At 34.5% G+C, this 21,473-nt stretch overlaps 1 protein-coding gene across 8 annotated transcripts in view; it reads left to right on the top strand.

Annotated features, from left to right (window-relative positions):
* Positions 1–21,473, top strand: part of BABAM2 (BRISC and BRCA1 A complex member 2) — a 604,603-nt gene that overhangs the window by 56,479 nt on the left and 526,651 nt on the right. For all 8 annotated transcript variants that reach the window (XR_001628762.2, XM_007476024.3, XM_016431556.2 and 5 more), the window contains exon 3: positions 9,977–10,053. Coding sequence is in view for 7 of the 8 variants with exons in the window: in XM_007476024.3 (XP_007476086.1) it covers positions 9,977–10,053 (77 nt within the window). In the remaining variant the exon portion in view is untranslated. The remainder of the gene's footprint in view (positions 1–9,976; positions 10,054–21,473) is intronic.

The raw sequence follows: 21,473 nt of genomic DNA on the forward strand, positions 1-21,473 counted from the left end.
CTGTTTGGCATTTCTTATGCAAATAGTATTCCATCATAACCATATACAACACCTTGTTCAATCATTCCCCAAATGATGGATGCTCCCTCAGTTTCCAATTTTTTTGCCAGTATAAAGAGAACTGCTAAATATTTTTATGCAAATAAGCCCTTTCCCCTTATTATGGTATTATTATTATTATGGTTTACAGATCTAGTAGTGATATTGCTGGTTCAAAAGGTATGCATAATTTTATGGTCCTTTTGGTGTGGTTCCATGTTGCTCTCCAGAATGGTTTATTGATTCCCAGTTCCACTAACAGTGTATTAGTGTCTCAGTTTTCCCACATACTCCCCAACATTTATCATTTCCCTTTTTGCTCCTATTAGCCAGTCTGATAGGTATGAGATAGTATTTCAGAATTGTTTTAATTTGCATTTCTCTAATCAGTAGTGATTTGGAGAATTTTTTCATGTGACTATAGATAGTTTTATTTTCTTCTTCTGAGAATGGCCTGATCATATCCTTTGACCATTTATCAATTGGAGAAATCTTTGCATTCTTATAAATTTCACTCAGTTTTCTCTATATAATTGAGAAATAAGACCTTTGTCAAAGACATTTGTCATAAAAATTTCCCCCTTTTGTTATTTCATTTCTAATCTTAGTTGCATTGGTTTTCTTTGTGCAAAAGCCTTTTAATTTGATAAAATCAAAATTTTGCATTTCAGTTTGCATTATATGCTCTGTGTCTTCTTTGGTCATAATTCTTCTGTTATTTATAAGTCTGACAGGTAAACTTTTCAGTATTCCCCTAATTTGTTTATGGTATCAATCGTTATTTCAAAATGCTTATTGCTATTGCTCGTGTAATATTAAACTTCATCATTATAATGGGGATCCTTGCTTTAACCCTGATTCTTATGGGGAAGAATTCTAGTTTGTCTTCATTATACATAATGCTTGCTGATAGGTTTAGATAGATATACTTCATCATTTTAAGGAAGGATCCTTTTATTACAATATTTTCTAATGTTTTTATAAGGAATAGGTATTATATTTTGTCAAAATTTTTTTCTGCATCTTTTGAGTTAATCATATGGTTTCTATTGGTTTTGTTATTCATATGGTCCATTATGCTGATAGTTTTCCTAATATTGAACCATCTTGATTCCTGCATTCCTGGTATAAAACCCATCGATTCATGTAAATTATTCTTTTCATATAATGTTGTAATCTCCTTGCAAGAGATTATTTAAAATTTTGCATCAGTATTCATTAGGGATATTGATTTATAGTTTTCTTTCTCTGTCTGGTTTAGATATCAGTACTGTATCTGGGTCATGAATGGAATTTGGAAGAATTCTTTCTTCCCAAGTGGTTTATATAGTATTAAAATTAATTATTCTTTGAATGTTTAGTAGAATTCATTTGTCAATCCATCTGGCCCTGGGGCCTTTTTCTTTGGGAAGTACTTAATGTTTTATTCATTGTCTTTTTCTACCATGCTGTCATTTAAGTATTTCCTCTTTTGTTAATCTGGGCAGTTAATATTTTTGTAAATATTCATCTATTTAACTTAGATTGTTAAGATTATTGGCATATTGTTGGACAAAATAGCTTCCAATAATTGTTTTAATTTCTTCTTCATTGATTGTGAGTTCACCTTTTTCATTTCTTACTGGTAATTTGGTTTCTTTCTCTTTTCCATTTTATTAATTTTTTTCATATAACCAGCTACTTTTCTTATTTGTTCAATTGTTCTCTTATAGTTTTATTTATTTGTCCTTTAGTTTTTAGAATTTCATATTTGGTGTATAATTGGGGATTTTAAATTTGTTCTTTTTCTAGTTGTATTCTCAATTCATTGATCTATTATTTGTCTATTACTGATATAAACATTTAGAGTTATAAAATTTCCTCTTAAGTAGAACTTTAGCAGCATTCTATAAATTTTGGTATTTTGTCTCCTTGTTCTTTTTAATGAAATTATGGAGTATTTCTGTGATTTATTCTTTGACCCATTCATTCTTTAGGACAAGATTATTTATTTTCCAGTTAATTTTTAGTCTTTCTGCTGCTGTTTTGTTGAATGTAACTTTTATTTGCATTATTATCTGAAAAGGATGCACTTTCTGCATTTCAGCATTTGGTTGTGAGATTTTCCTGTAACTCTTGTGACTTCTCCTTTAGGACTTTAGATGCTATGACATTTTTTTCATATATGTTTAGTATTGACATTTTTTCATTACCTTTCAGGCTTTTATCAAGATGTAAATTTTCTCCTTCTCTCTTTTGATTAGATCAATTTTTATTTTTGCTTTGGCTGAGATTGTGATTGCTACCCTTGTTTTTTTACTTTGGCTGAAGCATAATAGATTCTATTCCAGCTCCTTATTTTTACTTTTTGTGTTTTTCTTTTCTTAAATTTATTTCTTGTAGATAGCATATTGTAGGATTTTGGTTTTAAGTCCACTGTGGTATACTTTTCTATTTTATGGATGAGTTCAGTCCATTGACATTCACAATTATGATCATTAGCTCTGTGTTTCCCTCAATCTTAATTTCCCATTGTTTACCATTCTCTTTTTCCTTTTAGCCTTTCTCTGTTCACAAAAATTTTGTTTCCAACCACTGGTTCCCTGAATTTGTCCTTTTTTTTGGTCCATCTCTTCCACCTACCCCTACCCCCACCCCTTCTCTTATTTCCCTTATCTTCCTACTTCCCCAGAGGGTAAAGTAGGTATTTGTAGCTGGCTGAGTGTGGGTGTTATTCCTACTTTGAACTAATTCTTATGAGAGTAGAATTCAAGTGTTGTCTGCCATACTCCCCATCTTCTTCTCCACTGTATTATATTGACTCTTAGGTGCCTCTTCTTATGAGAGAACTTACCCCCTTCTATTTTTCCTTTTCTGTTTTCCTTTGTGTGTTTCTCTTTCCTGTTCCTTCATTATTATTATTATTATTTTTAATTTTAGCACATCCTATTCTGCTCAGCACAGTAGTATTTAAAGAATCTCATGCCCTTTAGAGAATCCATTTAGGACTTGTACTTCACTTACTCCATGTCAGTGGTAAAACTTATTAGTCAGTAAGTATTAGATTCCTAATTTCTGACATGAGTACTGCACTAAACACTGAGAATACAAAGAAAGTCTAGGGACACACTTTGCTCTTGAGGAACTCATAATCTGATGGTGGAGACAGTATGTAAAATATGCAAACAAGCTACATTTATATACACACACACACACACACATATATGCTTAGCAATGGCAGGAGAAGGATATTTGGAAAGGACCATTTAACAGAGACACCATGTTGATTATCCATTTTGTTGTATCTGAGCTCTGAAGAGTCTTGGCCAAGTTAGAGATAACCAGGAAGCCACATCAGCAGCCAAGCCCTTGTCCTCTGAGCCTATCAAAGAGCAAGAATGAAGGAAAATTCAATATCTTTTAGGAAAAGAACTGGCCGAACCCACATAGGAATTTGGGAAACAGAAGATATTTTCTACCAAAAGAGGATTATTGAACAGATTTATGTCTATTTTTAATTCTTTCAAGGAAGTCTTAAATTTGCTATATGGATGGAAGACACCTTAGAGGCTTTTAGAAACCAGTTTGCTATACTCAATTAAGTATTATTTTTAGTCAACAGTAGCATAGTGAGATCTTGTACTGTATTTTTCATCTTTCAGAATAGTTGCCTGATGCTAAAGATGTGATCTGCTGTGGAATATTGCTTACAAAAACTTGCCTGTTCTGTGTGACCCTGGGCAAGTCACTTGACCCCCATTGCCTAGCCCTTACCACTCTTCTGCCTTGGAGCCAATACACAGTATTGACTCCAAGACGGAAGGTAAGGGTTTAAAAAAAAACAAAACAACTTGCCTGTTCCCTACTAATAAAACTAAGAAACAAAGGCCTGCCTTTTTAATGATAGTATATTATTCTGGTGGTGTTTTTTTTTTTAATGGACCAGTGCAGTCTCTTAAGAATTAAAAATGAATATCTTATGAAAGGTAATAGAGAGGCACAAAATGGATGTGAATAAGTTGCAATATATAACAAATCAGGAACTCCAAAGAAGAACCAAAGTAAAGGATTTCGGAGAAATGAATACTCATATAATCATATGGTAAGAATGAGGAATAACTAATCTCTGGATAGACTGTTCTCCATTGGTATTCTGATAGTGCTAGAAGAAAGTAAGGAATACCTCTTGCATGTTGGTTGGATCTTATATGGAAGACTTATGGAGGACATGAATAAATGAATGAAAAAGCACTTGACTTCTTCTGTATTTCCTTTGCTGGAAGTTTATCTAGGTCACTATGACTAACTATGGATATCCCCATAGGCTTTGTCCTGGACCCTTTACTGTTCTCTTTCTCTCCTTTTTCCTTCATAATATCAGCTCCCATGGATTCAGTGATCATCTATGCTGATGATTCTCAGATATATGTGTTTATTTAGCCCCATCCTCTTTTCTGACCTCCAGCCTGGTGTCTCCAACTTTCTCTTGGATATTTCTAACTTGATGTCCTATAAACGTCTTAAAGTCAACATAATCAAAAGTGCCCATTATTTTTCCACCCAGTACCTTCCTCTCTAATTTTCTTAATATTTTCAAGGACAACCTCGGCTTGCAAATCTGTGTACCATCCTCAACTCCTTATTCTCTCTTATCTTTCATATTGAATCATTTGCCAGGTTCTGTCAATTTTACTTTGTAAGATTTCTCATATATATCCTTCCTCTCTTCTGAAACTGCCACCATAGTGCAGGCCTTCTTTACCTCATTCCTGGATTATTCCACCAGCTTTCTGGATGGTCTCCTTATTCCTCAAGTCTATCTACTCCAATCCATTCTCTACTCAGCTATCAAATGTATTTTCCTGAAAGCACAGACTTCTCCAGGTCTCCCTATATACTTCAGTGACTCTTTGTCACCTCTAGGATGAAATAGAAAATATTTGCTATTAAAAATCTTTTATAATCTGGTTCTTTCCTGCTTTTCCTATCTTATTACACCTTACTCTTGCCCACAAAAACTGTAGCATAGTGTTCTTGGCCTTCTTACTGTTCTTCACACAAGAGACTCTATCTGCTTACTCTGGACATTTTCACTAGCTATCTCATGTTTGGAATGCTTTCCTTCCATATCTCTTTTCTACCCATTCCCCTTAACCAATCTCATTCCCTCTTCTTTTAAATACCAACTAAACTCATGAAGCCTTATCTGAACCCCCTTTATACTGTGTCTTCTCTTTGTTGATTATCTCCAATTTATCTTATATATAGCTTGTTTACACACAGTTGTTTGCATGTTGTCTTCCCCATTAAATTGTAAGTTTCTTGAGAGAAGGGACTGATTTTTAGCCTTTGCATTCTCACTAGTTAGCATAGTTCTTGACACAAAATAGACACATAATAAATGCTTATTGGTTTATCTATACTGTGTGAATTATCAAGAATTATCAGGGATAAAGGACAAATCTTTTAATAAGATCTTAGATGGAACTCAAAAGTTTCTAGCCTTGCTAACAGTTCGCATTATAGAGTACTAAAGAGCTTCAAAAGTGAGTAACAGCAGTTTTTTAGGTTATAAAGATTTGAGCACATTCTGGCTTATTGTGTTTTTCAGACATTTGAACGAGGCCATACTCTTTAGTTCTGTATAATGCAAGGAAAAATTAGGTAGCTGAGAGAATACTCATCAGGAGCCAAAGCTGACATCCATCCAAGTCTCTGTTAAAAATATCGGCAAAAAGAAAGCTTGCCTATAGGAGATTTTAAATATTTGAAAGTTGCTGGAACAAATAGCTGAAACAGGAAGGGAGCAGACTGAAGTAGCAGGGTACTAGGGTGGCATTTTTCAGCGAAATATAAAATTTTGTAAAAGTAGAGTATTGGTAATACCTTTCTAGGGGCCACTATTTTTTTTTATTAATTGAAAAATTTTATTAATTAATTTAGAATATTTTCCATGGTTACATGATTCATACCCCCCCACCCACGCATACCCCCCTTTTCCATAGCTGATGTGCAATTCCACTGGCTTTTACATGCATCATCGATCAAGACCTATTTCCAAATTATTGATATTTGCACTAGGGTATTCATTTAGAGTCTTCATCCCCAATCGTATCCTCATTGAACCATGTGATCAAGTAAATGTTTTTCTTCTGTGTTTCTACTCCCACAGTTCTTTCTCTGGATGTAGATAGTGTTCTTTCTCTTTAGAATTGTTTTGGATCATTGCATTGTTGCTAGTAGAGAAGTTCATTACATTTGATTGTACCACAGTGTATCAGTCTCTGTGTACAATGTTCTCCTGGTTCTGCTCCTTTCACTCTGCATCAATTCCTAGAGGTGGTTCCAGGTCACATGGAATTCCTCTAGTTCATTATTCCATTGAGCACAATAGTATTCCATCACCAGCATATACCACAATTTGTTCAGCCATTCCCCAATTGAAGGGCATCCCCTCATTTTCCAATTTTTTGTCACCACAAAGAGTGCAGCTATGAGTATTCTTGTACAAGTCTTTTTCCTTATTATCTCTTTGGGGTGCAAACCCAGCAGTGGTATGACTGAATCAAAGCAGTCTTTTAGTGCCCTTTGGGCATAGTTCCAAATTGCCATCCAGAATGGTTGGATCAATTTACTACTCTACTAGCTGTGCATTAATGTAGGGTCTTCTATTTTAAGAAGGACTTCAGCTTTGATTCTGCTCATTCCTTGAGGGATAGTATAACTGGTTTCCTTTTTGTTCTAAGTTCTAATTATTTTATGCCTTTAAAAACATTATTTTGAAAATGGATCCACAACCTTCAATAGTCAGTGCCAAAGGGGTCCATGAAATAAAAAACAGAATAAGAGCTCCTGCCTTCAACTAATCCTGGGGTTCTTTTTATTCTCAGGATACTTCTGAATCTCCAAGGTAACAGAGGATGGATTTGACCAATAATAACTCCTCTTCCCTATCTCCAGCACCTGGGACACTTCACTTTGAATGTAGATCATTTCTAGAAGAGGAACATTAAAAAAAAATGTAATTCTTAGGGAAAAAATGCTTAGCGTTACTTTTAGAGTCATTATCATTATTGGGCTATAGTTTTTTAGTGTGTATCAGTTTATGCCTTTTCCTCAAGAATTTTCAAAAAGCTCTTGCTACAGAGGTCAGAAAATATCAAAGTGAAGTATTTTAGTACTATTTATAAAATCTACCCCCAAAGTGTTTTTTTTTTTGTATGTAGAATGGAGAGAAAATCGAACTTTTGAGAGTTATGTTTAAAATTTATTGAATAGAGAAGTGACTTAAAAATCTGCCTCAGTTTCAACTAAAATTGGAATAATGTGATACCTAGCTCCTTGAACTTTTATGAGGATCAAATAAAATAATCATATAATGGTTATTAAGCCCAGAGTCTAGATAGGTACTTGCTTAATAAATGCTTGTTCTCTTGCTCACTTTTTTGTAATAATAAAGTTAAGTTGTTTAACTGCTAAGGTGCTACTCTTGTATTATCTCTTGATGTTTTCTAAAGTTTACTAATCATCTAATATGGAGAGGGAAAAGTGATTGTAATAATCAATATATAGTAGCTCAAACACAGCCATAGTCATGTTAAGTTTTGTGAATATTTTTATTTGAAGTGAGAGCAATTGGGTTGAATCATGATTCAGTCATATGTTGCCTGTGTGACACCAGGCAAGTCACTGAACTTCTCCAGGCCTCAGTTTCCTCATTTGACAAATTGTTTGGACCAAATGAGCTCTAAAGTTCTCTCCAGCACAAACCCCATTATCCTTTTAAATGTAGTGATTTGCTCTAAATTCATCATGAACCTGAGATTAACATCCTGTGTCGCTTTTCTGTCATCTATTTAAGTATGAACAGTGGTTTCATAAATGTATTACTCTTGTTATAAGGAAGAGATAAGTTTAGGTTTGCAGAACATAGAGGCATGATACCAGAAGGAGAATGCTGCGGGGTGGGGGTTGGGGTGGGGTTAAGTTGAAAACTTGGAGACTGTTGGAGGCTCTCTATCTCTTTCTGGATTTGAACCTGGAGTGAATGGATGCCAAGTCCTGAGGGTTTGACCCTGTCCTTTATTGCTGCCTTTGTTGCTTTTCTTGTGTTGTGTGCACTGAAAGAAGATCTTACGAAGCTGTCACTATCCTGTGTCAACATCAAGCTGTCAGTAAGTAGAGGTCTGAGTCCATCTGGACTTGGGACCTTTCTCTGGATCCCTGCCTGATCCGTTATTGACCAGTATCTTTAATAAGAACCAGGAGAGGATTTTAGTGCAGGATAGATAGACAGGGACTGGGTTTTACATCTTAGCAGGACAGGGAGATAGAGTAGGGAAACAAGTCACTGAAGATCCTTTGTGAGAAGGCATTTGCTATTGGTGTACTAGCTAGTAAAATTATTGTTAGGGATTTCCCCCTTACCCTCTTAACCTCTCCCTTTTGAAATAAAATACACTCCCATTTACTGAGACTTTGTTATCTATATACTGGTCCCAGATCAGGCTCTGCCTGGTTGGCCCTTCCACCCACGGTATAGAAACCTTGATACTGGCCCAAAGTATATACTTAATCCCATCCAATCCCATCTCCAAAAATACACCTATTACACTCTCTATGATATTTAGGTTAAAGGGCTATGCAGTCATTTGGATGTAGGTGTTTTTTTTTTGTAAAGACAAATTTCATATTGCTTCATAATCACATCTCAGTTTATTAAACTTCCAGAAAAATTCTTTTTGTAGAATTTTTGTACTTATTTAAAAATGCCTGGAGAGTTTTCCTTAGGAGCAGAATGTGCCCTGTTTTCATAATTTTCAGTTTGTAACAAAGTTCTCATTTAAAGCTTACAAGATGAATCTCTAGATGCTTTATTTTTGCTCCATGGCACTTTTCCATTCTTCCTTAGGAGAGAACCCTTTCCTTTGTTTCCTGGTAACTCCTATCCTCTAGTCTCTATATGTAATTTTTTCCCCCCTTCCTCTCCTGTTATGTTACCTTCTCCTGGTTTAGTTTCATTATGTATTTGTGATAGATATTATGACAATTATTTAGTAAAAATTTAAGATATTATTGTCCATTTAACCAAAATGTATAAGTTTTTCTCTGCTTCATTTTATAATAACCTTTTTCTTTATTTATGTTGTTGTTAGTCTGTTGACAGTCATAATTTATGAGATTGAAGATACTTTTTTTGAGTTACTTATCTATATTTGTGGTTATATTTTTGTAAAATAATAGTTAGAAAATTCCTAATTGATTCTTGGATGATTAAGATATTAGATTAGATATTTTCATTTTACAGCAAATGAAGTTTAGTTTACTCTCTTCTCAATTTTAATTATGATATATCAATTTGAGAGGTTTTACAACTGCTGTCTGAAAGTACAGTTCAAAATTAGCTCTTTTTGTACTTAAGGACTGACTGTAAAGAGTCTGCATACACACATATCTTTAAATTTGTTGTTTTATTATTTTTGCTTATTTTTGGATCTCAATGAATAGAAATTATTTTGAATTATAAACTTAGTTCTAAAAGTTGAGATTGGGCTTGATATTGGTTGGATAATTTTTTGCCATTTTACTAGTACTAGTAAGTAAACCTGTTTTAGTAATATTGATATTTTAGCTCAAGATAGTCTCTATCTCCCTTATTAACATATCTTTAAAAATATTTATGTTTACATGCATTTATAATGTCTCCTTTCACAGCCCATATTTCCTCCTCTATTAAAAGAAAGTAGAAAATTAAAACCCTCATCATAGATATATGTAGTACAGCAAGACAAATTCCCACATTGACCATAACATAATATGTATTCCCATCCCACCTCCCCCACTCTGAGTAGTCGTCATTTTGGCAGGAGGAAAGTAAAGTAACCATTGCCATAAACCGTTCATCTGTATATAAAATACATTTTTGTCAATTGTTTTCTATTTTTTTTTCTTTTTTAAGGTGTACCTCCTTGACTCCTGGACCTAGCTGTGATCGATTTAAATTACATATACCATATGCTGGGGAAACATTAAAATGTAAGTAAATACTGCTTATTTTTCAGAGATACATCAGTTACTATACTTTCTTTATCTCAAATGATGTTTCCTTGTGCATTAAGAAGTGCTACTGCTCTGCATTTATAGTGACATGCTTTCCATGATTCCTAGGAATTATGCTTCTCTTATTTAAGTTTATTAACTTTATTAAAACATCTCATCTCTCTGACATTTCTGGCTCTACCTAAAGTAAACAACTCACAGTTTTTAAAATATAGTTAGAAGAGCCGGGATGTAAATCTTTTTTTTTTCCTTCCACAGCAGTAGGATACTCTTAACTTTCATTCATGTACTACCAATTAAAGAGAAATACCAAAAACACTAAAGCCCTTGACTATATGGATGACAACAAACTGTGGGAAGTCCTCAAAGAGATAGGAGTACTAGATCATCTTATTGTCTCCCGAGGAACCTGTATGCAGGCCAAGAAGCAGCAATTTGAACCAAACGTGGAACAGTTGATTGGTTTAAGATTGGAAAAAGAATACTACAAGACTGTATATTGTCACCTTATTTATTTAACTTATATGCAGGTTACATCATGCGAAATGTCAGGTTACCAGAAGAATTATCAGCAATCTCAGATATACAGATGATACTACTCCAATAACAGAAAGTGAAGGAGAATTAAGAAACCTCTTGATAAGGGTGAAAGGGGAAAGTGTAAAACCTGGCTTGAAGCTTAACATCAAAAAAACTAAGATTTTAGTAACTAGTCTCATAATTTCTTGGCAAATAGGGAGAGAAGAAATGAAAGCAATGTTAGGTTTTATATAAAGTTCACTGCAGACAGCAACTGCAGCTATGAAATTAAAAGACTCTTGCTCCTTGAAGGGAAAGCTATAGCAAATCTGGACAGCATACTAAAAAGCAGAGACATCACCTTGCTGACAAAGGTTTATATAGTCATAGCCGTGGTATGGCTGTGAGAGTTTGACTATGTGGAAAGCTGAGCACCATAGAATCAATGCTTTTGAATTATGGTGCTAGAGAAGATTTTTGAGAGTTCCTTGGACAACAAGGCGATCAAATCAGTCAATACTTAAAGAAATCAATTCAAACCATTCTTTGGAAGGACAACTACTGAAGCTAATGCTTAAATACTTTGGCTACATAATGAAAAGACAGGATTCATTGGAAAAGACCCTGATATTGGTAATGATTGAAGGCAAAAGGAAAAGAAGACAGCAGAGGATGGGATGGATAGTGTCATGGAAACAACTAACTGAACTTGGACAGACTTCAGGAGATAGTAGAGAATAGGAAGGGCTGTAATCTGGTCCATGGATGGTCATGAAGAGTTGGAGATGACTAAATGATTGAACAACTACAAACCCAAAATGCAGGCAAGTCACCTGCTTATGAGAGTACCTACCTTATGAATGACTGGGCTTATAATGTCTCTCCCTGTCCTTATGAATAAGTCAGTCAGTCAGTAAACATTTATTAATCTCCTTTTTACCAACCATTGTCTTCCTGCTGTTCTATTTCAGTTGCTGCTACTACTGTCTCCCCAAGAGCAAGAGCCCTTCAACTCCTATGGAAGCCACAGCTTCTAAAGCTCCTGCTCACTTCTTCCAGGACCTCCTTCTCTCCTCTACCCAAGGCTCTTCTCTTGTGTTCAGTTAACTGTTGCTCCCCTTAAAATCCCCATCTGAGCATTAGTAGTAGCTTTTCAAGGCTAGAGAGTCTAATATCATTGAGACTACTTCTAACAGAGAAGCCTTATTGTGAGCAGATTGGTTGGTTTGTTGTCTTTTGTACAGAAAGAGAACTAAAATGGCATCACTGGTGATATCTTTTAACTTGAGCATAAATTGGATTTAAGTGAGGTATAGTTATATAAAGCTGTCAACCTCACTTTTCCAGAGTTATTAAAGTCTATGAGTCTATGGCTCAGCATGCAGTGGATGATTTTTGCTTTTTTGATTTCTGACCAAGCTCTAAGCACTCCACAGCACTTATTTCTACACCTTTAATGGCTGTTGGAATGAATTGTTTTAACGTGCCCCTTCTGCCTGGCGATATCTTCACATGCCTGGGGCTGACATCCTTAGATGGGTAGACAACATCTTTGTGGCCCATCAGTTATCCTCAACCTGATTTAACTTGCCTGCCAAGATGGTTTACTGGGGGTGTGGCCACTGTGCAGCTTACTGCTTCTTAGAGCCACAGGTGAGAGACAGGTGACAAGTGATTACCAAAGGAGGAAAATAGCCTTTAAAAGGGCTTGGCAAGCCCTCATACAGAAGTGCTAGTCTTCCCTGAGTATTTTGTACACCTTGTGAGTAGATAGGTGTTCTTGGCATCTCTGGTTAGAATTTAGAATATTTTCCGATAAAATAATATTATGAATGGTGATTATGAATCATAATTATAAACTTATTCCACATAAATTGTGTGTATAATGTTAGTATAAATGTTGATAGTAAAGTAGAGATCATTAGTTCTTAACTTAGGTTCAGAAAGGCTTGAGTTTGAATTCTCTGAGATGTTTACTAGCCAAATGACTATAGGCAACTTATTTAACTTTTCAGCCTCTGTTTCACCAACCGTAGAATGATAATAATGTCTACAAAGTTATTTGAGACTCAGATGAGATAATATTTGCCAAGTGTTTTGTATATCTTAAAGCAACATGTTCAATGTTCATTATTTTTACTAATAAAATATTTACAATAAACTGAAAAACAAGATATTCCTGCTCCTTGAAAGTTTTATTAGTCTATCCATCTGGAATTGGTCTCTCATTTAACTTTCCTTGTAGCTTATGTGTTAAACATTGCCTTATCTCCCGTGCTTACCATAGTGCATTGCACATTAGTAAATACATGTTTTTGAATGAATGATATAAAAATTTGGTATAGTAAGGAGTTGGGTAGTATCTCTGAAATTTAATATTTGTACTATGTTGCTAGGCATTGTTTTAGGCATCATCTTGATGGTTGTCATCAGTTTTACTTTTTATATTTTTCCAAGATTCACTTATTTGAAGATCATTATTCTCAAGCACACATGGTATTTTTAACATCTAATTAGAAAGGCAGGTCACTTCAGATTTAGCAGGTGTTGTAAAAAAGGCTTTTTTAAAGGAAATTAGCAAGCCTTTTCTTATGCATTAGACATTTTCTTTTAATGTTAATGCCAGTTTTTACTTTTGGGGTACTTTATGATGTTTGAAATGAAATAAATTTTGAAGATTTCTTTTTGTTGGTATTTCATAGTACCCTAATAATTTCTTAGAATCCATAATGCATCATATATTTTATTTTACAACTAGCAATAAACCCTTCTTAAGAAAATAATTATTTTTGTTGAAAATAGTAATATAAAATGTAATTTGTTATTAAAATGTATTCCATCAGGAATATTTTTCTTTTTTGTTTAAAGCCCTTCTTGCTCTCTCATGAGGAATTATAGAATAATAGAGCTGATGCAAAGGATTTTTGAAGTCACTTAGTTGAACTCATTGCTCTTGTGAATAAGGAAATTGAGTCCTATAGAGATAAAATAATTGTGCTTCAATTCAATAAGCAATTTATTAAGTATTGTCAGTGTGTCTAGCACATATGTCCTTTCTCTTATTAAGGAACTAAAAAATGCAGTTGTAAATAAAATTGAGTGAACAAAATAAAAAATAAAGATGATTGATAGAGCACATTCTTTCAGCCAAGTGAATTGACCATGAGCATCAGATGCAAAGAGGTAAACTCTTTGATAGGTTTTCATATAATCCAGAGGAAGTATAGTATTGGATAGAATTCTATTCTTGGAGTCAGGAAAATTTATATTCACAGGCCATTTCAAATACTTAACTAGCTTTGTGATCATTGAGAAATTAATCTCAGGATAAACCTAAGTACCCTTAATTGTTCATACTCAATATCATCAATAATGTATCTTGAGGTAGTACTTTATTTACCTCAAAGAGTTATCATAAGGATCAAGTAAGATAATTTGTATAAAGTGCTTTAAAAATCTTACAGTACCATATGAACATATTATTCCAGAAAATTTTGCATAAGAATTAGAAAAAAAAGACAAAGTAATGGTTGATAGAATCTATAGGATACTTACATAGACTCTTTAAATTTAATTTGTCAAGAAATGTCATGGTCAAACTTCATAATTTCATCATCAAACAACAAATGTTTTTGCATCTAGGAAAAATTCCTTCATAATTACAAAGAAAACAACTTTTGCTTGCTTAACTAAATATAAGAAATGAAAAGATAAATTAGAATATGTTAATCTGAAAAAGATGATTTCCTTTCACTCCCAAATATGTTCATCTAAGCATAGTTAATGGGGGGAAAAAGATTAATTTTAAGGAAAAGGAAATCATTTGAGACACTCTTGAAACCAGAGGTAACTGTCCAAATAAGTATAAGAAAATTCCAGCAAAAACTTTATGCAAGTATATTTTTCCTGAATTTTCCCTTTGTCTAATGAGGGATAACAAATACTTCTCTGTCCTCATAAATTTAGTACTTCTAGGTTGCTTTATAAGTAAACTGAGTTTTGGAGAAATCTAGTAGAACTTGGAGGAGACTAAAATTACTAGGCTGAGAAACCCACTATAGCTGAAGGGCCTAAAATAGTTTACTGCAATTATCTTCAAATTGCCTTCCTTAAGGACACAGAGAATACTCATATTAGTCTATTCTTGCTGAATGACTGGAGACCATAGTTCTCTAATTTCACTGTAATGGAAGTTACAATCCTCTCAGTAAGCAATTTCCATTTTCAGAGGTATCACTAAAAGTGCCAACCAAACCATAAAACTCAAATTTGGGGTCATCTGCTATACTCCCCTCCCCTCCCCTCATTACAATTGAATTTTATTATTTAGGTCTGTGTTTGACTGTGTTTGACTCAAGCCATTTTCATAACAAGTTAGGTTTGATATTTTAATAAAAATGAGTTACTCATAGGTCATTCAGTATTTATCAAAAAGTGGTTTACTTCACCCATAGCAGGATAGTTATAGTTAATAAGGATCATCACTGAGGACACTTTAAATTAACTGAGTGGAGCTTCTTTGCTGGTTATCTTATAATGATATACCAGCCAGGCATTAGAGTGCCCATTTCACTCTTCACTGAATTCCTGATCTTTGACTGGAAGTGTGGTTATGACTTCTCTTTGGATTTACTGATCATTACTTGGCTTCATTTTTTTAAGAGGACTTGTAGGAGAGATCTTGGCTGAACTGTTTCCTCTTTCTCTACCATCTTTGTCAGTCTTGAAGTATAGGATATTGAAAGAATAGCCAACTGAATTCTGTTGACACTGAAGTAACTATCAGTTGGTTATCTATGAGTTGGAACATTAATGGAAATACATATTTTACATCACTATGTGGTACATGTAAAAAAGTTTATCGTTTTATGGAATAAAAATGAACATAAAAGTTGTATAGGTAATAAGCATATATATTTTTTAAACCCTTCTACCTTAGAATCAATACTGGGTATTGGGTCTAAGGCAGAAGAGTGGTAAGGGCTAGGCAACCGGGGGGTGGGGGGTGGTAGTGGTTAAGTGACTTGTCCAGGGTCACACAGCTAGGAAGTGTCTGAGGTCAGATTTGAACCTAAGACCTCCCATTTCTAGTCCTGGCTTTCAAACCACTGACCTACCTAGCTGCCCCCAATAATCATATTCTTCATGAATCAAAGGGTATGAGGTCTAAATGGATAGTTACTAAGAATATCCTTTATCAATTTTTAAAATTTTGAATTACAAAAAAATTCCCCCCATTTACATGTAAAAACAGTTTGCAACATTTTTCAAAAAATATTGAGCCTTGAATTCTTTTCCTCCCTCCCTACCCCCTGTGGTAAGCAATCTCATATAGATTTTACATGTTCAATTAGGTAAAATATTTTTCCTTATTAATCCTTTTGTGGAAGGAAATAGTAAAAAAAAGAGAAAATGAAAAAAGTTTACTTTGGTCTAGATCAGACTTTTGTCAGTTCTTTTTCTCCAGAAGTAGATGGCATTTTTTCATGAGTCTTTTGGGATAATTTTGGATCATTGTATTGCTAAGAATAGCTAAATTATTCACATTTGTTCATTGGATAATATTCCTGTCATTGTGTATAATGACCTCCTGGTACTGCTTATTTCCATTCTGCTTCAGTTCATATAAGTCTTTCCAAGTTTTTCTTAACTCTCCTGTTTGTCATTTCTTATAGCCCAATAGTAATCCATTAAAATCATATACTATAACTTACTAAGCCTTTCTCCAATTGATGTGTATCCCCTTACTTTCCATTTCTTTTCCCCTCCCCCCGACCTGCTTTTAATATTTTGTTTTTTATCAAAACCTAGTAGTGGTATTCCTAGGTCAAATGCATTTACTGTTTTATAGCCCTTTAAGCATGAGGCCAAATTGCTTTCTAGAATGATTCAATCAGTTCACAACTCCCCTAACAGTGCATTCATGTCTCAATTTTCCCAAATCCCCTCCAAGTTTTGCCATTTTCCTTTTATCATAATAACCAATCTAATAAGTGTGGGTTCATTATTAATGTAAGATTTAAAATTATATTTTACTCAGTATGAGAGTTATAAAAGTGAGATTGTGGTCGCTGTTTATAAATTTTAGCCCTTAAGCCAAAATGACTATTAGTAACTTTTATTTACAACAAGTTAGAGATATTGAAAGTGGGAAATATCGGAAGGACACAGAGCCTGATCTAGCCTACCAGCCTAAATGCTGATCCAATGAAGTCTGGCTCATTGTTTTGAGAAGGAGAGCACTAGCACTTAAAGGCTTAATATAGAAGGCAAGACAGAAAAAAAAAAAAGCACTTCCTATATGACTAGCACTGTCTTAGTGCTGTAAATCCAAATATGGGCCTACAATAAGATAGTTCGTGCTCTCAAGGAGCTTAAATTCTAATGGGGAGAGACATTACACAAGTTTAAAAGGATGGGGAGAGGGAGGATGTGGTGTTGAAATCTGGAAAGTTAGAAGCAGAGGCAGGAGGGAAATAATAATTGCCTAATCTATGCTTTTCTCCAATATGGCTCAAAGGGGTAGGGTAACTCACCAATGGAAGGGATTTGGGAAGTTCTAGGGTCAGATGACCTGTAGGGAGGACAGTTCTATGGCTAAGACATCAGGTCCTTATGACGTGAGAAATTCAGAAGCAGAACAAGGGAGGGAAAGAAGGTGGTGCTCTGGATTCATCTTGAAGAAAGAGAAGGAAGGAATCTTTGAGACTGGTGGGTAAAGAATTCATTCCAGACATGGGGGATAGCCTGATTTCTTAGTTTGCATGTCCTTAACATAAACAAAAGAAAACAACCTATCAGAAATGAGTAGTTTTGTTTTACATGTCACTTGCCTTTGCTGTTTACTTCTTTATAAAACCCAGGAACAAAACAGCAATAATTACCTACTCCCTCCATTAATATTACCCTTGCTGCAGAGCCAAGTGTTAAATACCACATGATTTTTAACCTCCTTCCCTGTTCTGAAGCCCCCAGTTCTCTGATCTTGTGATCTAGCCTAGCTGCCTTGTTTTTAGAAGGAGAAACTGAACTCCACAAAGAGGCAGTGGTTCATTAGTTGTAGAACTAGGACTGAAACTCGTGTTGTAGAACTCCTTTTATTTTGCATTTTCTCATGTAGTACATCTCATTTTATTGAGAGGAGTGATGAGGATGACTGGAAAATATTAATGAAGGGAGAGAAAAATTTGAGTAAGAAAGGAAAGGGATGAATTTCTAATAGAATTCTCTTTCTAAAATCTTTTTCTTCTCTCTCCTTTTTTGGATAGTTCTGGAAAAATTAGGGATAGGTCATTTCTATCCACTCCATGTGGCACGTTTATTAATGATAATTGGATCCTGACAATATGAATAGTTAGTATATGTCAGAGTTACAATTTTTTACTACTAGAAGGTCATGCCATATACTTGTATTTAAAACTTTTGCAAAAAAAGGTCAGTATACCAATTAAATAAGAATATTCATTATCCACATGAATGGCAAATTTAACCCTCTTTGGAATAATGAGCAATTTGTGACCATATGTTAAAATACCATAAGACAGCTTTAAAGATTTGGTCTCTGGCCATTGCCAGATTGCATCGTAGGAGTACAGCAGCATTGAAAAGCACTGACAATGTTTTCATTGGCTCTTGGGGGAACATAGCAACTCCTTAATGTAACATATAAAGAACCCTGTTTTCAAACAAACCCATTATATGGAAGTGAAGTATAACAGGGATCCATTTTCTCATTCAAGTACATAAAACTTCCCTCTTTGACTACAAAGTGGAAAAATCAATATTAAAAAAAAAACTGTGTCAGATACAGGTTATTAAAAATAGTAGTGAAGAAGGCAAGCCAAGGGATAGATGACAGATAATCTTTATATTCTTTTAAAAGCATATACTGGTCTTTATCAGATCTAAGAAAATAAGAATCACATGTTACTCATTCATTTTCTTTTTGCCAACTTTTATGGTGTTAAAATTGTTTTTTATGTTAATACTGATTTCGTGCCAAAAGAACTGCCAATTAGTGATTTTTTTTCCTTCCAGAAGAATGATTCATTATCTGGTAACGTCAAATATTAATTTTTCTCATTACCATAAGTTCAGAATGCCTATGAATCATTTGTGGCATTCAGTGGGATCATGGCTAAGAGAATGAATTCTTGTGCCAGTAAACATAAGATGGTTTTGTAATTACATAGTATTTTACAACTTTTTCACGGTATAGTGCCATTGGCACAAGCCAAGGACAATGTTATTAAGTATGTAGCAGGACCAAAAGCCTAATGAAAGACTTTCTGACCATCCATTAACAAATCAGACAGTTAACCTCTCAGTGCCCCCTTGTTACTTTCTAAGTCTAAATATTTTCATTTCAAGTTCTGATTTGCACTGGTTGAGGGAGTTTCCTCACCTAGAGCTTCTTAAAGCAATGAATTCAGAAGTCAGATCCAAAAAAACTCCACCTTTAAACCCTTGATTTTACCTGTAATTTTGGGTAAGAAAACAAGAACAAATACTATCTTTTACCTAATACTGGAGGAAGTAGAGAGCAGCTTGAAATCACTTATATCTGTTAGTCTGGAGGCAAATGTTAGATTGACATCAATATCCTCTAATTCCTACTACCTCTTTCCAATTAAATATTTTTTTAATATTGTGTATACCTACTTATGTGTCTACTATAAAAATAATAATGAATTGATTATTGATTATAAACTGATTTAAATACTCTGCTTGTTGTGCTTACAAAGTATCTTCAGTTTATATCAGTGAAGTGAAGCTCATAAGTGAACTTCTCTTCAGGGCCAGGCACAAGGATGCTAAGGAGACTCTTGTTATATAAAAATAAACTGTTTATTAAGAAAAAAGGATATAAAAAAGGATTTCTAACTGTAAGGGATTCTAACTCCACCCAAATAAAACTCCCTGGTTCTGCAGGGAACCGCTTCTCCTTTTTCCACAGGCTACACTGATCCTTCCTGATCTGACTAACCCAAATTTTCACTATTCTATAATAAACTAAACACTGTTATCCTTATATGAAGTATATAATTCTTAACTTTGTCTCCAAGTTATAAAAATAACAAAGGCTAGCTGGCTGAGCCTCAGCAAGAACCAAGTTAGGAATTAACAGACTCAAGAGTCCAAACCAGAGACCAGGTCTTTCCAGATATAAAAACAATTTAGCAATAGTCACTAGTGTTTTCCAAAGAAAAGGAAATCACTTAGAAAAGGAAAATCACTTAGCTCCTTCCAGTTTTCCCTTCTTTTTACTTCATACAATGAGGAGAGAAAATGTTACCTGCTCCCAGAACTCCAAGAGTGTAACTCTCAGAGACCAACTGCCACAAAAAAGCCATTACCCCTCCCTCACACACTGTCAACATTTGAAACTGACACTGTATATCAACTTTGTTTCAAACTCCAATTCTTTCTCATGCCAGCTTTTTCACTTCTTATCTTTAAAATAATATAACAAGACTTAATTTCTAATATCATCCTTATTCTATTTAGATAAAATATAATTTCCTTGAAGAAAGGCGCTGTTTCAATTTTATTTTACTACTCTTAGTGCCTAGTATATTTGTGTATAAATGTATATATAGATATATATAGATATATAGTATACGTTTCCATACACACATTTATATGCATATGCTTATTTACCATATACATATGTTTATATAGACTCTCACATACACACATATACACACACAGACAGAATATATGTATATTTTTTGATTCTCTCCCTTAGAACTCAAAAACCAATTTTAGTAAATTTTTTCCTTCCGTGGCCCTTGGCAAATTATGTATTTTTGATGGGTTTTTTTATTTTTGTGTTAATATTAAGTCCCCTTTCCTTTCTCCCTGTCCCTCCCTCTTCCACCATTTCCTTTACTTTTCCACCTTCTATCTTCCTTTCTTCCCCTTCCCCTTTTCATCACCCCCTCTCTTTTTCTTCTCTTTTTTGTCCCTTACCCTCTTTCATTTCTTTTTTCTTTCCCTTTGCTTCCTTCCCTTCCTTTTCTTTTTTGATTACTGCATTTAATCTAGCCATTATTGTTTGTCTACTTCATATATCAGTAGTTTCTTTCCTTTTTCCACTAGAAAATTATTTGAATTAGAAGAGTCCACTAAATCCTTTTACTTTAGATATATTTGTATTTCTTTATGAATTGTCAAAGTTTATGGTATTTCAAGTATGTAGTCCCTTTCATTCTCCTGTCTTTCTTTAGAAATTCTGTCCATCTTTAAATTTCCAACTCAAATGAATCTTTCCATTATGCTTCCACAATCCCTGAGCCAGAAGCAATATTTCCTTTCTTTGAAAGATGCAGAACTTTGAACTCATATATGTATGAAATTCTAATTTATGTTATAGGGTTTTGGGGTATCTATCTCTTTTCTTACAAGTAAGTTCTTGATGACAGTGTGTGGAGTGAAATTCTCAGGGGGCTCATACCCCCAAAATCTAATGAGCAGAAAGGAGACAATGCTGGCAGAGTTTATGTGGCTTTATTCAGAGGCATGGGGGCGGGGCATAGAGAGACAAACACTATCTGGGCCTAGATGGCATCCTCACAAAAGTGGGGAGGCAAGGGTATAGGCAATACCACCTCAACATAGGTAGTATTTCCAGTGGGGGTGGGGAAAGGGTAAGGGAATACTAACCTGGCCAATAGCCAGTATCTTCACAAGGGGTGGGGGTGGGCCATGGGGGGGGGAGGGAGGAAAAGAGAGAGCGAGAGAAAGAGAGAAAGAGAGAGAGAGAGAGCAAGAGCGCATTGATGCCTAGGTTTACTCAGATTTTATAGGGATACAATACAATGCTATCTCTACTTTACCATTTTCGCCTTTTATCTTCCTTCCTGTTGTTAAGTTTG

This window comes from Monodelphis domestica, chromosome 1 (genome assembly GCF_027887165.1).
Source record: "Monodelphis domestica isolate mMonDom1 chromosome 1, mMonDom1.pri, whole genome shotgun sequence".
NCBI lineage: Eukaryota > Metazoa > Chordata > Mammalia > Didelphimorphia > Didelphidae > Monodelphis > Monodelphis domestica.